Source organism: Pongo abelii, chromosome 15, assembly GCF_028885655.2.
Source record: "Pongo abelii isolate AG06213 chromosome 15, NHGRI_mPonAbe1-v2.0_pri, whole genome shotgun sequence".
Lineage (NCBI taxonomy): Eukaryota > Metazoa > Chordata > Mammalia > Primates > Hominidae > Pongo > Pongo abelii.
The window spans coordinates 40,314,985-40,330,081 of record NC_072000.2 but is presented as its reverse complement, the minus strand read 5'-3'; the positions used below and the strand labels follow the sequence as shown (position 1 = coordinate 40,330,081).

General features: G+C 38.7%; 1 protein-coding gene across 2 annotated transcripts in view; it reads left to right on the top strand.

Annotated features, from left to right (window-relative positions):
* SLC25A21 (solute carrier family 25 member 21) overlaps positions 1 to 13,793 on the top strand; it is a 506,267-nt gene extending 492,474 nt beyond the window's left edge. For both annotated transcript variants that reach the window (NM_001131197.1, XM_054529608.2), the window contains 3 exon segments: positions 8,753 to 8,934; positions 9,802 to 9,854; positions 12,961 to 13,793. In NM_001131197.1, coding sequence (NP_001124669.1) covers positions 8,753 to 8,934; positions 9,802 to 9,854; positions 12,961 to 13,022 — 297 coding nt within the window. In that variant the 3' untranslated portion in view covers positions 13,023 to 13,793.
* The last annotated feature ends 1,304 nt before the right edge of the window (positions 13,794 to 15,097 follow it).

The following is a 15,097-nucleotide window of genomic DNA, read 5'->3' as shown; positions in this document are numbered from 1 at the left end:
TTAAAAAATAATAATAAAATAAAAATAAATAAATAAATAAATAAAAAATAAAAAAACTAGATATGTGATATGTATAAATCTTTATGATCAATTAAAATCCCTGGATTACATGAACTATAATCAAGTCACCTCCCTCATCTTAAACTTGTATAGTTGTCTAAATTCAAAATTTTACATTCACTATGCTTAAATTTAATCTTGTAGGTTCAGTCTAGTGCTAAAGCCCATGATGATAATTTTTAATGTTGAGTCTCTCATCTGTCATCCTAGCTTCCCCTCCCAGCCTGTCATCAGCAGATCCATTGAGCAAGCCTTCCACATTTTCTCCCATGTTCATCCAACCTTTCTTCAGGCTACCATATGTTCACATCTTTCACAGCAGAGCCATTCTGTTTAGCCAGAGGAGAATCCCTCTAACCACGCTCTCATCCATCCTCCATTCAGTGCCTTGTTCAGCAGGATAAAATGGGAAATTTTCAAGTGATTTTCTGAAATTAAGGTGTGCAAAATTATTCAAAAAAGTGAAATTTTCAAAAATGTATTACTACAGTATATCTTCTGCAGTTCCTTCATCCATGAGCTTCATGTAGGTACCACCTCCGGCTTGCAGCCTTAAGAAAGTGAAGGACTGCATTGCAGCCTCCACTTCACCTATTGTGATAGTGATGTGCTACAGAGGGCATGGGAATGAGTCACAGAATTGAGTTCTGCAAAGAAATACTTTTGTGATACCCCCAAATCATGTAACTCCTTGTAGGACCACCCTATTTGGTACAGTACCAGGAGGAATTAAAGGGTGACTTAATTGCAGAGATCAAAGAAAATGTGATTTGGGCTGACATGAGGTGGGAAGAGTCTAAGATTAGATTTTAATGCTGAGTTCCCTTAAATGAAAAGCCCTGTTGCTGTCCTCTACTCAACCTTGTCTTTTGCAGAGAAGCAGGCTTCCTGCCCTGTGTCCCTCATCACCCCCACTCCTCACTGGCTGATAAATCCTGTTTTCTCATCTTCCTTAACCTCCTTCTTCTGGCATATCCCTGGGTGAAACGCCTTCTTAAAGACCCCAGACCCTAATCACAAAGACCTCTGAGATGGGCGATGTTTCTGTTTATCAAGCTAGCAGCCAGCTGGCCAGCTAACGAAGCCAGGTGTCAGAGGCCATGCCAGGAAAGGTAAAAGGGGAGGCATATGCCTCTTTCAATGGACATATTTTATCTCCTCAAGTGCCATTGCCTTAAATTACTTATGCTATCTTTAGCTCTTGGCTGTATAGTTTGGACTGTATGGTTAAATTAGCTACAAATATGTAAGGTGTCAACTGTTTTGAGTCATATGATCACGTTTCTGATGTTGAATTTTTAGAGGTTGTGGGACGTCACAGCCGCCAGCATTTTGGGATCACTTCTTAATGTCTCTTGTTAAGTCACAAAGAGTCTATAAATAATATGTTCTGTCAGAGAAACTCATTGATCTCCCTGAAGAGGGGCTGGTAAACACACCTCTTTAGCTGTGCACTCACAAAAAGATCACACAGTGTGACAGAAATAGCCAGAGAATTCCAGCAAGAAAACCTGGTGTTAATTCTCAATTCTAGTATTTACTAGTTCCATTTGGCAATTAGTCTTTGGCAAACTTATACCTTCTCTCTGTCTCAGTTTTCTTATTTGTGAATGGAAATATTAATTTCAGTGTTAAAATGTTTGCAAGGGAATTAAACTATTTTTAAAACCTGCATGAATTGTTTTCCATATTATTCTCACAGAATAAAGTCAATGCATGCAATATTCATTAATATTTCAGACTACTCAGCTCCAGTTTAGTTATATCACATGATTTATAAGAAAAATCAGAAAATATTTAGAAGAAAAGATCCATAGATGAGGAAATAATACATACCACTTATAAATAAATATTTAAAAGGAACTTTTTTTAAGTGTACTGGAAATAAAAGGCTATTGCAGTAACAGAGATATTTTATTTTTATTTTTATTTTTAATTTTTCTAAAGACAGTCTCACTATATTGCCAAGGCTGATCTCAAACTCCTGGCTTCAAGCTATCCTCCTGCCTTGGCCTCTCAAAGTCAGTAACAGTTTTTAAATTCCAGTGAATTACATCAAGTTAACAGTTGCTTGCCCTTGCAATTGAGCAAAGTGTTGGAGTAAAATGGTATAGGCTTATTGGTGAGGAACATCAGTTAAGTACAAGAAACAGTTCCTAACTGGTGACAGTTGGAGCTAATTATGGAATTAAGTTGGAAATTTTTAATAACATAATAGATTTTTCATCAATATTAATATTCATTTACATAATTTATATGTGATCCATTCAAAATACTTGACTTAGGCTAGGTGGCATTCTGAATTCACTTCTAGTCTTGTGATTCTGGGATTTTTATTTTCTGTCACTTAAGTCTTCTCTTGGCCTAAGAGGTGCTCTCCTTGCATGTTGAATTAGGGTGCAGCCCTGAGAGGCAAGTGTACATGTCTCTAAAACTGGTTGATGTGTGGCAGTCTCAGAGTCACCAATACTTTGGCTTCTTCACTTCTAAATAATAGAACTTCAGCTCTCTTTTGACTAATTCAAGATTATATCCCTTTGTAAAGTAGGAAATTTCTGTATGGGTCAGGTACCTCGTCTGCTCTGGGGTGTTGTGGGGCTTAAATATACAAAGGGCTTAACCCAGTACCTGACTCAGAGTGAGTGTCTTCTCATTCTCATCTTCTTCCTCCAGTTTTTAAAATAAATTAATGGAAAAAGGCAAAATGATACTCCAGGTCATGTGATTCTCAATTCAGAGAGCTAGCCATTCAGCTAATATGGTGACTCACTACAATAATATGTCTTCTGTTGACTTCCTTAACAGCCAACGACCGGCCAAGCTTTAAGAGGCAGAAGCTAGATATCATCTTACAGGACTCAGATAGTGAAATCCCAGGAGCAAATTCCTCCCCATACTGTATGTTTGCCCTCCATTTTTTTCACACCCCCACTTCAGTACTAATCACATTGAACTAGAATAGTTGCTTAGACGCCCACTCCCAGTCCCCTCTCTGGACCATTTACCTTCATATCCAACTCTAGCACCCAGTGTAGGAATCGACATATAAAGACATCCAATAAATCTTTTTTGGCTGGATTCACAATGAATGAATCAGTCACAAGAAGCAATATGACTTAATGGTTAAGAAACATAGGCTTAGGAGTCAGAAGGAGCTGGGCTCAAATCCAGGCTCCACCTCTTACAAGCAGTGTGATCTTGGACAACTGACTTAACTTTTTAAGTCTCATGTCCTTACCTGTAAAATGGTGTTATATGCCTAACTCATAGGGTTTGTTATATCATATATACATTTTGTATACACTTTTTGCACATGACATTGTGCCTGGCAATAAATATTATTAATAATAGCATTATTACTCATAATAGTATGAAAAAATACAAATATTATAACATGTGTAGCATTTTTTGTTGCTATTTACTTTTGCTATTAATTTCCTTGTTATTTATTATTATGGTTATCAGCAGAAATGCTGTACTTGCTGCTAGCCAGTACACAATGACCCACTCGAACTATGAGATAGGTATCACTCAGATCAGGTGACCCCACTGATAGCCATTCTGGCTTTGGACTGAGCTAAGGATAGGAGAGGTTGAACAGAGTTAATATCATTGCCTTCAGTTGTGTAGCCTTGAGGAAACAACCCGTTTCCACCAAGGAAAGTTTCAAAATGCTTCCCAACACATCCAGAGCCACTTAGGGTCAATGATTAAGTTGAATCTTAGAGCATCAATTATCCAGCCCAAGGATCCAAAGAGGGTGAATGATCAACTTAATTAAGCAGTGGTTCTCAGACTTTACTATCCATCAGAATAACTTGGAGGACTTGTTCAAATAGATTGCTGTAGCTGGGCTCCATTCCCAGATTCACTGGTCTGGGGTGGAACCTCAATTTTGATTTCTAATAAGTTCTTTCATGGTGCTGATGGTGGTGGTGTGGGGAACACACTTTGAGAATCACAGAGTTCATGGGTATGGTTGAGATGTGAGTAACTCACAGACTCCAGAGCAGGAATGTGTGTGGAAATCATTTCACTTAGGTGGATTGCCTGAGAACCCCTGTGGAAATTAGGGCTTCCTATTTTTAGCCTCTTTGTTTTCAACCCTGCACTGCCCTTTCCTTACTTCATAAACATATTGGTAGGGAAAATGGTCTCATGAAATTGTTTTCAAGCTTCTACAAGCCTAGTAAAATCAACAGACACACTCCCCAGGAAAGCTCATCTACACAGACACAGAAGCTGATATGGTTTGGCTTTGTGTCCCCACCCAAATCTCATCTTATAATTCCCATAATTCCCACATGTTGTAGAAGGGACCCAGTGGGAGATGGTTGAATCATGGGGGCGGATTTTCCCATGCTGTTCTCGTGATAGTGAATGGGTTTCATGAAGGCTGATGGTTTTAAACACAGGAGTTTCTCTGCACAAGCTGTTTTTTTTGCCTGCTGCCATCCACGTAAGATGTGACTTGCGCTTCCTTGCCTTCCGCCATGATTGTGAGGCCTCCCCAGCCATGTGGAACTGTAAGTCCAGTTAACCCTCTTTCTTTTGTAAATTACCCAATCTCGGGTATGTCTTTATCAGCAGTGTGAAAACGGACTAATACAGAAGCATTGCTTAGAATTTCAGAAGGTTCGTAGACACCTCCCTCACCAACCCACCCACTAACTCTTAGGAGTATAAGAAGAAAAACTATGCCTTGAAGCAAAGTCTTGGGTTCACGCGGATGTAACAAAAAATCCCTTCTTATACTTAACCTTTCAGTTAACTCATTTGTAAAATAGGAATAATAATAATAGTCCGTACCTCAAAGGTTGTGAAGATTAACAGATGTAATGCTTAGACATTTGCACTTAGCAGTATCTGGCACAAAATATGTACTTCAATCAATGTTTATTTTTATTAAAATTGTTACCTCTTCTGTGAGCTGGGGAAGGCATGTTTTAACCTGGAGTGAGTTGCTTGCGGGAAGAGAGGAGGCCAAGAGAAAGGCTGGAAATGTAGGGTTCTGGGCTGCTGGAGGTGGGGCGGTAGGACTGAAGGCAGCAGGCAGCCATCCTGATGCTGCCTGGGTACCGCCCAGGGGCTTGCAAAGGCATCCACAGGGGTAACAGGGGTCTGGGTAGAGGGGACAGCCCCACTCAACTTGCTTTCTTCAGCTCCGAGCATCTTGGTTTATTTAGCACCTATAGTGTACTCTGCAAAACAGGTGACACAAAGAGGAGTAACACATGCTCCTATGCTGTGCAGACTCACAGCCCTGCAGGGAAGAGAGATACATGCAAAAATATACTAAACACTAAGTGGGCCATAGCAAAGGTGAGGACTGTTGTTCAGACAGTATCTCGGGAGTAGGGGAGAGGATAAATCAATTTTGACAGGGGATCTGTAAAACTTTCTTGGGTTAGTGGGATTTAAGCAGGACGTTAAAGGGCAATGAGATTGCTATAGGTGAATATGATGGAGAAAGACATTCTAGGCTGCAGGCATCATTTAAAGAACAGCGTGGAGTTGGGAAAGTGCTTGGTATATTTGAGTAATTATGAATTAACCAGTGTGACTATAGTATGGATTCAGGGTAGGGTGTAGAAGTGGAAGCTAGAAAGATAAGTTGGAAGCATATTGTGGGTGTGGGAAAGAAATCAATGGCCAAGTGAGGCAGTTTGTCTTTATTCTCTGTGCATCCAGGAAGTATGGAGGATCTTTGAGTAGGGAGATACCAAAAGGCAGTTTTTCTAAAAAGAGAACCCTGATATCACTGTGAAGAATAAATCCTAGCAGGCAGGAAGGAAGCAAGACTTGGTAAAGGTAACGGGAACTTGATCTAAAGCCAGAGAGGTGGCAGTGGCCAGGAGAGGCTGAACGGGAGAGGCATCTGAGATGCTGCATTCATTCGAGGATGGCTAGCGGCATGAGACAAAGAAAGCAGAGGCGAGCTGAGAGGGTTGTCCTCGCACACACAGACCCAGCCTGGGATGCTGGATTCAAGCAGGCTGTGTGGTCAAGGAAGAAACTGACTACTGGCCCAGAAGCTGGTGGTCAGTGATAGCCTCATGGCCATCCCAAGCAAATTCTTTTCCTCCCTAGAATGCCCACAGGGGTAGCAACTGACCATCTGCTTTGCCAGTGTGGAACATCAAAATCACTGATTCCTAGACTTGGGTCCTTATCTGGCAGCCTCAGGAGCCCTGGAGAGCTTTTTAAACAACTTGCAGGCACCTTCTTCTCACCCCCGAGATGGGTCTGCAGCGGGACCCAGGCATTTGTATTTTGTAAAATTGCCAGATGATTCTGAAGCACAGCTGGATTGGGGAACCACTGTGGGATCTTACTGTTGTGCTGGGAAATGTATAAAAAACAAAGGTGGGCCGGGCACGGTGGCTCATGGCTGTAATCCCAACACTTTGGGAGGCCAAGGCAGGCAAATCACCTGAGGTCAGGAGTTTGAGAGCAGCCTGGCCATGTGGTGAAACCCCATCTCTACTGAAAATACAAAAATTTAACTGGGCATGGTGGCACATGCCTGTAATCCCAGCTACTCAGGAGGCTGAGGCAGGAAAATCAACTGAACCGAGGAGGTGGAGGTTGCTGTGAGCCAAGATCCTGCCACTGCATTCCAGCCTGGGCAACAGAGTGAGACTCCATCTCAAATAAATAAATACAAACAAAGGTGGACACTTACTCCTGCTAGTGAACACTATGATATGATGGCCTGGAGACCTAACCTTTTGGTTTCCAATGCCATGTCTCAAGCACAATGACCATCACTGAGTCTGTTTGTTCACCTTCCATCCCCAACTCTAGTCCTCAGCAAACACATCAGCCAGTCTCCCAAACTTCCCAGAAGGACAACGTGTATACAAATCATCATTTCTATTCTTGTCCTTAATTGAAAAAGAAAGAGAGCTTGGCAATGTCACGGGGATTTCAAGAAAGCATCTTTTCACAGAATGTTTTGCATCTTTAGAAAACAGGCTACGTAATAATACTATTCATTTTCTGCCAGGTTTGTGCAACACTTATAACACTTTTACTTATATTATTGTTTTTATTTCTCAGAAAAATGATACAATTTAGAGGTAAGGTAGGTGTCAAAAACTTCCCTTGGATACACTGGGCTCTGGGTGATTCAGTGACTCATCAGAGGTCAGACAACCAGAGCTGGTCTAGAATTCACTGTCCTCCTGAGCTCCAGTTCTGCTTCTGTGCCATAATGGAGAGGAGTAACATAAAGGCATTTTTCTCTCCTTGTAAAAGAGAAAAAATGGGGGGAGAGGGAATTATTTAAACACACCTCACTCATACTGCAATCACTGCATTGTTTTTCCTGTTGAAACACCCTGTTGGTTTTCAAATCCCTTTAAACCTCCCCGGCACCTGTATGGCCCAGATCCAGGAATTATTACCAAACCCTTGCTTTTTATGTTTAGTCACATAGGAGTTTCTGTGATGGTAACTGGCTCTTGGTTCAGCTGAAAATTTCAGAGCCCTCAGAAGTTTTCTTCTTTCATAGAGGCTGGAAGCATGTAATGCTCAGACCTGAATTTTCTTGTTTAACTGAAGCATGGTATGCTTCCCCTCTGAATAAAATAGTGTTGTGGCACAGCCCTATATTATTCCTCTGTGATGATCCCTCTAAAATATTGATCAAAAGAGAGGGCAGGGAAAAGATGGGGTGAGGGGTCAGAGTCAGCAGCTTATAGTATGTGATATGACCTCTCTTCAGAGAACAGAGGACTGAAAACATAGAACTGAGGCTGGCAACATAATGAGAACTTCCCAGCAAATTCATTATAACAAATCATAATGTGAGCTCACAGGGCACAAAAATAGGCCAAAGGAAAGTGACTCCCACATAAGACCTAATTAAATACTTTGATGTCAGAAAGCAGTGCAGGGAGGGGTGGAAAATCAAATCAGACCAACGTGAAGGGCCTAAATTCTAACAGAAAGAAGAAATATTTCTCTTTTACTCACTCTCGCTCTCTCTCCGTTTCTTCCTTTGCCATGGAGGAAGAACAAGATTCCGAAACAATGGATTGTAAATTCTTCAGCCAATTAGTCCAGTGACTTACTACTGTTTATAATGCACAGAATGTCACAGGCTGTTTTGCAGCCGCCCCAAGTTGGTTTGTTAATAACAGGAAGCTAGCACTTCTCAGTACAGTGGATCAGCTACACGTGAAAATAAATGCAAAAAACCTGGTGGGGAATAGCAGCAGACCGCGAGTAGCCTTGATTTAATTTAACATTTGGGGGTCCACACACAAATGAGCATTTTAGTAGGCTTCATGGTGGAAGTTGCTGTCATTTGTAAAATATTCTGGCCAATTAGCTAATAGTGTGCTTGGATTTCTCCTGTTTTGATACAGTAATACTAAGTACATTGTGAAGCCCAATTATACAAATCATCCCCATATGCCATACCAGTCTTTCTTTATGAACTGTGTTTATAAATCCTGTGTGAGGAAATGTGTACTTCAGCAATTTAGACCATGTGTAAAAACATAGCCAATGGGATTGTCAAGAAAACAAGTTCCAGCCTAGGAAATCCTAATGTGTTCCGCTGGAATAACAGGAGGGTGCCGGGAGTGCAATGCTCTGCTTAAATACATATTGCTTTATAGTGTTTAACTGATTTAGGGGCTTCCGCTCCCCTTTCTGTTATATTATTCTTCTTTTCTTTTAGGATCCAACCTTGGAGTTTTTGAGAAAATTTGGGATTGGTCTTCTCTCGGGGACAATAGCCTCAGTCATTAACATCCCTTTTGATGTTGCCAAAAGTAGGATTCAAGGGCCTCAACCAGTTCCTGGAGAGATCAAGTACAGAACCTGTTTCAAAACAATGGCAACAGTCTACCAGGAAGAAGGGTAACATAACACATTCTTATTTTAATAAATGTATAAGGCTCACGTATTGTTAAAACCGTATTGTCCTTCCATTTAGATGAGAACAAGTAAGCCCTCCTAAGTGGAACTTGTGTCTAAGAAACTCTGCGAATATATATGACAAACTTTCCAAGACAACACAATAATAAGATGTTGTAAACATGTGCTTACACCATCAAGTGACAATATGCTGCGTCACTTGCCTTAGAATGCCAAGGTGAACTTTTTACTTGGCAGTTTGCATAATATAGTATTGTATATGTCCTTCTAATATATAGGCAGGAGAATAATTGTCTTCTGGCTGTAAATCCCATTAAATTGCCACTTAATTATATTCTTCTGGGAGAATTATGGAGTTCTGTAAAAAACAGTTTTAAAAATTTAAAGTATGTGCATTTTTCTGATTTTTTTAAATCTTACTTTCTGTTTCTTTGCCCCTCTTTTTCTCAAGTAAACAAGTAATATTTTATTATTTTGATATAAACTGCATCCTCTTTCCTAATGTAAAGACTGAGTTTGTGGTCTTTTAAGTTCAATTACAAAAGTCATTCTGTCCATATACACAGCTGTCTTGAAAGTAAGACCTGTCTTGAAAGCAAAAACCATCTCACTGATGAAAGTCATGTTTCTGATTGGACAGGACCAGCACAGTTGGGTAATAAAGAATTCATTAACTCTTTCCCCACATCCAGTTTGCTGCAGAGAATACTAAGATGCTGTCTGCTTTGAGGTGTGTGTAATTCCAAATAATTTATTTTTTTAAATGCTGGGCCCCCATCTCAATAAAGCTAAGGTACAACTCCATTTATTTTCAGAATAAGAACGTTTCTCTTTCCCTTCCCATTACAGGATTTTAGCTTTGTACAAAGGCCTGCTTCCCAAGATTATGAGACTTGGACCAGGTAATTATATTTTGATTATTTAATCCTTCCTTGTTTATTGTTCTAGTGTCTCCTTTTTTGATAATTTGTCCATTAGCAACAAAATATTTACCACTTTGTAAAAGACAGAAACCTTGAGAATATAAAGTTGTCTATGAGTATTTGAGATACTGAAGACATCCATTAGAAATGTTCTACCTTTGTTTATTAAGTACTATTTATGACCTTGCTGGAGGCTGACAGAAGCCAAAACCCAGCTTAAGTCAATAGGAAGAAGCCACAGGCAGTTGGAGTTTGAGTGAGAGCTGAGGTGTGTGCAGCGGCTTCTGGCTGAAGGGGAGGATTTTCACTGAGTGAGGGACCAGCCCAATCAAACGTTTCCTCGTGCTCCTAATTCATTCTTGCTCCTGCCTCAACTTCATTTCAAAAAGAGAAAAGGAGGAAAGCTTGCCTCCATGAACAGCAAAGCCACTCATCTTTACAGTCACCTGTGGGGAGTGGTGACACCGTAACTAGCTGCTTACCTCTCCTGGGCTTTGTCAGCATGACGTTGGAGGCTTCTGGCTCAGGGCCTCACTTCAGGACGCCTACCCACAAAAAAAACCGGCTGCCATTCCCACAGGGAGAATCGGCTGCCTCTGTGTAAACAGATAAGAAAATAACTTCTGCAGACTCAACTGCCAGGGCAAATAGTCTCAGATTATAAGCAACCTTGTGAATAAGTACAAAAGTATACTCTAGACCACACATAGATTTTTTTAATCAGGCTACACTCACCTACTTATACATACTGGTAATATTTCCTAGAACCTTCTCCTACACCTCCCCTCTCTCCCTTTGCAGTTCCTCCCTTTTAACACTGCTGTCCTCCTACCCTGCTACACAAACACACATGCACATTCACCTTTAGATCTCAGCCCAATGAACCAACATTTCTATTAATCTCAGAGAGAGAACAAGAGTCTGTAAATTGAAACTGGTGAACAGCTCACACTTTCATATATTTAGGAAACACTTCCACAATTCCCAACCCATCTATCCAATCTTCATAGGCTTTTACACACGGATTTTGTTTCATATTTGGGATTCAGACCTACCTTCCGTTAGTCATTGGCCTATGTGTAAAAGCTAACCCAGTAATAGAATGTGGGGAATTTTGTGCATCTCTGCCAGTATGTGGTGTTTTTCCTTCACCGCAGAGTAAAAACCTACTAGTAGACCTAATATGAGAGGAAATCACAGCACCAGCCCTCGACCAACATTCTCAGAAAGGGATGGGCCTAAAAAGGGTGGTGACAAGGGAGAGGTTAGCTAAAATGGTAATTGACTGGAACCTTCACCCAAAACTCTTAAATAATCTGACCTCACGTTTTGTTAGAGGCTTGCAAATGTTTGGTTGGCTTTTTTAATGTTTTGCATGAGGGGTCCTGAGTTGCTGTGGTGTTAGACTCAAAGAAAAGGGTTCTTGTGAACTGACTGTCCAGGCTAAGCCAAACTGTGAATATCTGGAAACCACTCACAGACCTGCCCTCCACTTCATTCCAAATGTGTGCATCCCAGTGACTTCAAAGCAAAGAAACCTAGAAAGAAAGGTATCACTGAGTTAAAGATTAAGACTTTTGAATGAAGGGTGAAATTTTTTTCTTTAAAGAATAAGAGAGAGAGAGAGAAAAAAAAAAGAATGAGAGAGACAGTAAAAAAAGAAAAGAAAGGTGAGCCTGGAATTTTTGTTCTTTGTTCTGGAGAAGCATCCAGCATTTTTACAATAGCCTTAGCAGCTCAATGTGGCTAACAATCATGTACCTGCCATGAAAGAATCTTGAAGTCTGTGATTTAAACTTCAACTGTTACTAGGCCAAAAACTAACCCAACTCTGCATATTCTTGTCTTACCTTGTGAATGGTTAGTAAGAATAAATGCAGCGATTACCTACATATTAATGACCTTCTGTAGTGCAGCTCTTTTTGTTTGCCAGAGTTCCAAAAGGCCTAGAGCAGCTGAGGGGGACTAATAGAGTATCTTCATGGGTTAAAAATGAAAATTACAGGCAGATAATTATCTTTAGTATATGGTTACACAAACATGTGCAGCCTGTAGATTAAAAAAAAAAAGTATATGGCAGTGTGTTCAAAATAACTAAGACCCAAATCAAGTTCTATTTCTTTCCATCAGAAGTCAATCTTCTATTCATGCAACCAAGTCTTCTCTAAGTTGTGTTCAGGATATTTGTCCAAATTTTGATTTTGTAATTTTTTTCACACAGTTAGACATAAAAGGATAAGAAGTGATTATCCTGAAGGGCACAGGACACATGCTATTTACTGCATCAAATAGAACATAAAATGATCCATGTACAAATGCTTCTTCCAGTGGCTAGGTATTCAGCAGCCTCAGTGCCTGCTTTTCTGTATCACATTCCTGTTGACATAATACAGAGCATGTCTCTTCACAGCCAGTTATGTAGCTCTTTTCTTCCAAGACAAATGGTGGTCTCATGCCATCCAACCCCCACTACCAAATTTTCAAGTTCAAATCCATATACAGCTGAAGCAGATAAAAGGAATGAAGGTCAGCTTTCAACCTCCTTTTGTTAGGTTTTGCAATGCAGATTTTTTAAATATTCAGAATCTAATTTCCACGTTGCAATGCAGTTTGAAAGCTATGACAGAAAACTAGACTCATCCATCAAGCACCATCTTAGAGATTTTCTTCTTGAATGCAATTAAGACTGCTAATTATGGACTGAAAAAGATAAATCCTTTGCCTACACATGAAGAATCTGAAGGTTTCTGTTCGCAGGAAAGCCACATGCCCTTACATGACTAAATATGCCTATATTTATTTACTTTTAAAAATTAAAAGTGCTTGAAAAAGAATCTGATGACAAATGATGAAAGTTGCAAAAACTCATGGGGAAAAATGTATCTGGAGACTCAAGATGGTCTTGATTTTATCCTGAGAATTTTCCACAGTAGTTTATATCTTTGTATTGAAGCTCCAGAACTGTTGATTCCAAACAGCCTCTGCCTGACAGGCTGTGCGAGACATCATGGCTTCAGAAACCCAGTGGGAAAGCCAGTGCTATTCCAGAGGATTTGCACTAAAAAACAGCTCTTTTCTTTTCTAGGTGGTGCAGTGATGCTGCTGGTTTATGAATACACCTATTCATGGCTTCAGGAGAACTGGTGATTGTCTAGGAAGTGTTTTTCCCCCTTGAGATAATGGATATTTGCTATGCAGCACCATGAAGAAGAGAGACTATCGATCGGCCAGGTGTATAATTATGAAGGAGAAAACTGTTCAAGAACAAAATCTATTTTAATACTTTAAAAAATGTCTATAGGCAACTTGAGATTATAGTTTTGGCTGTATAAATAAAACTGTGAGAAGAAAAAATAATATGAAACAATGAGGTATTTAAAGTGAATATAGAAAAATAGCATAGAAATCATATATTTCATAAAATAAATAGAAACTTTGTCTCCCATGTTCCTCTTCAGTGCTTCACAATGAAAATTCATTGTATTGATCAGTATTTTTCCTAAGAGGTTTAGAAATGCTTAAACTCTTGAAAATAAATCAAATTATTCAAAGTTAAAAAAAGTTAAGCCAAAATTTAAGCAGTTTTTATAATGAATTAAATTATTCCATAAATAATATTTAAAGAGCACAAGAAAAATTTTTTAAAGTGCACTAAAATGACCTTTTAAGAATGTTTAATTTTATGAATACTATGTTAAAATGTAAATCTGTTGGTTTTCTTTAGTAACTATGAACATATCAGATCTATTTTCCTACATCTACTTTATATCTCATATTTGCTGTAAGATAATAAATAGGTATTTTAAAACATTGTTTAAAACAGAATGTTAAAACACTGTTGTTTAAGCATGTTTAAATCATGATATCCCAAATCTCTTCTAACAAGTAGGAAACATGAAATAAAATTTACTTTCCTCCACATAGTTCTCTTTGAAGACAAGTTTTGTTGATGAGATATTTTCATGTTAAATCACAAATTGGAAACACCTTTGGACCCATTTGTCAGCCATCAGTATTTGCATCCAAATACCTTTGTTCAGCATGCCTACCTGTGCCATTTTTAGGAAGAATGTATAGAACAGAACTGCATTTTCAGGTTATTAGTTTTAAACGACAACTTCAGGTGGGAAGTCAGCTGTCTGCAGTATTAAAATATGTATGATGAAGAGGAAATGTTCCGAAAAAGAAATACACTTAGCATTTCTAAGGATTACTATACTAACATGTATCAACAAAAATATCTCCTTGGTCTTGATGTAACCAAACTTGATTTTATATCTGCATCCAGAGATGATGCTGATTCAGTAAAGTCAACAAGAATAACTGAAAGTCCATATGACACCTGTCCTAAGTTACTACTGTGGGCTATTTCTACTATGGGGCTATTTCACTAAAGCATTTTGAAAATAAAAAGTAAAAGATAACATGGTAATTATTACTTTTTATTAATTTAGAGCATTTGAAGTATAAAAATAAAAGGCTTTTGACATACTGTATATACATACATAGCCTTCTGTTGTACATCCTTTCCAACGTGTTTTTTAAAATTTATATTTCAGTCCAATATTCAATAAAAGGGTCATTAAAAACAAAACAAAATTGTTAAAAAAGAAATAAGAATGTGTCTCTGTTGCACAACTGCATTCTATCCTTGCAGGTAATATTCTTACATCCAACAAGAGCACTGCCTGCCCAGAGGCCATGAAATTGAACCTTTAACATCTCCATGTGGATCAGATAGAAAAGGATTTCTGAAGAGTGCATTTGCCAGTTTAAAAGCAACACTTTTACCATCTATGAGATAGAGGAAATATGTCAACATTAACCAATAATAATAATCTTTAAAAGTTAACCCTTTAATCCATCCTATTTTCCTTCTCGTATTTTAAAAAGTGGCTTTAAATCATAATTTTCTTTGAATAGCAAATTTTATCTGTTATCTTTTAAAATTACTCCATGTGAATTCACTGTTAAGACCTAGAGGGAGAAAAGGAAACTTTGATACCATTAATATTAGATTTTTTAAAATACAAGAACCAGAAAAAAATTATAAATAGCACAAAAACAAGAGATTTCTTAATTTAGATAAAGAAAATAACATTATTTGCATTTCCACACAAGCAAGTAATATTTTTTAAAGCCCCCTAACAGCCACCTAAAAACATTTGATAAAGAATAGTTCTGTACCTTACATCAGTTTTTCAGATGACAGGAGAGTCCCT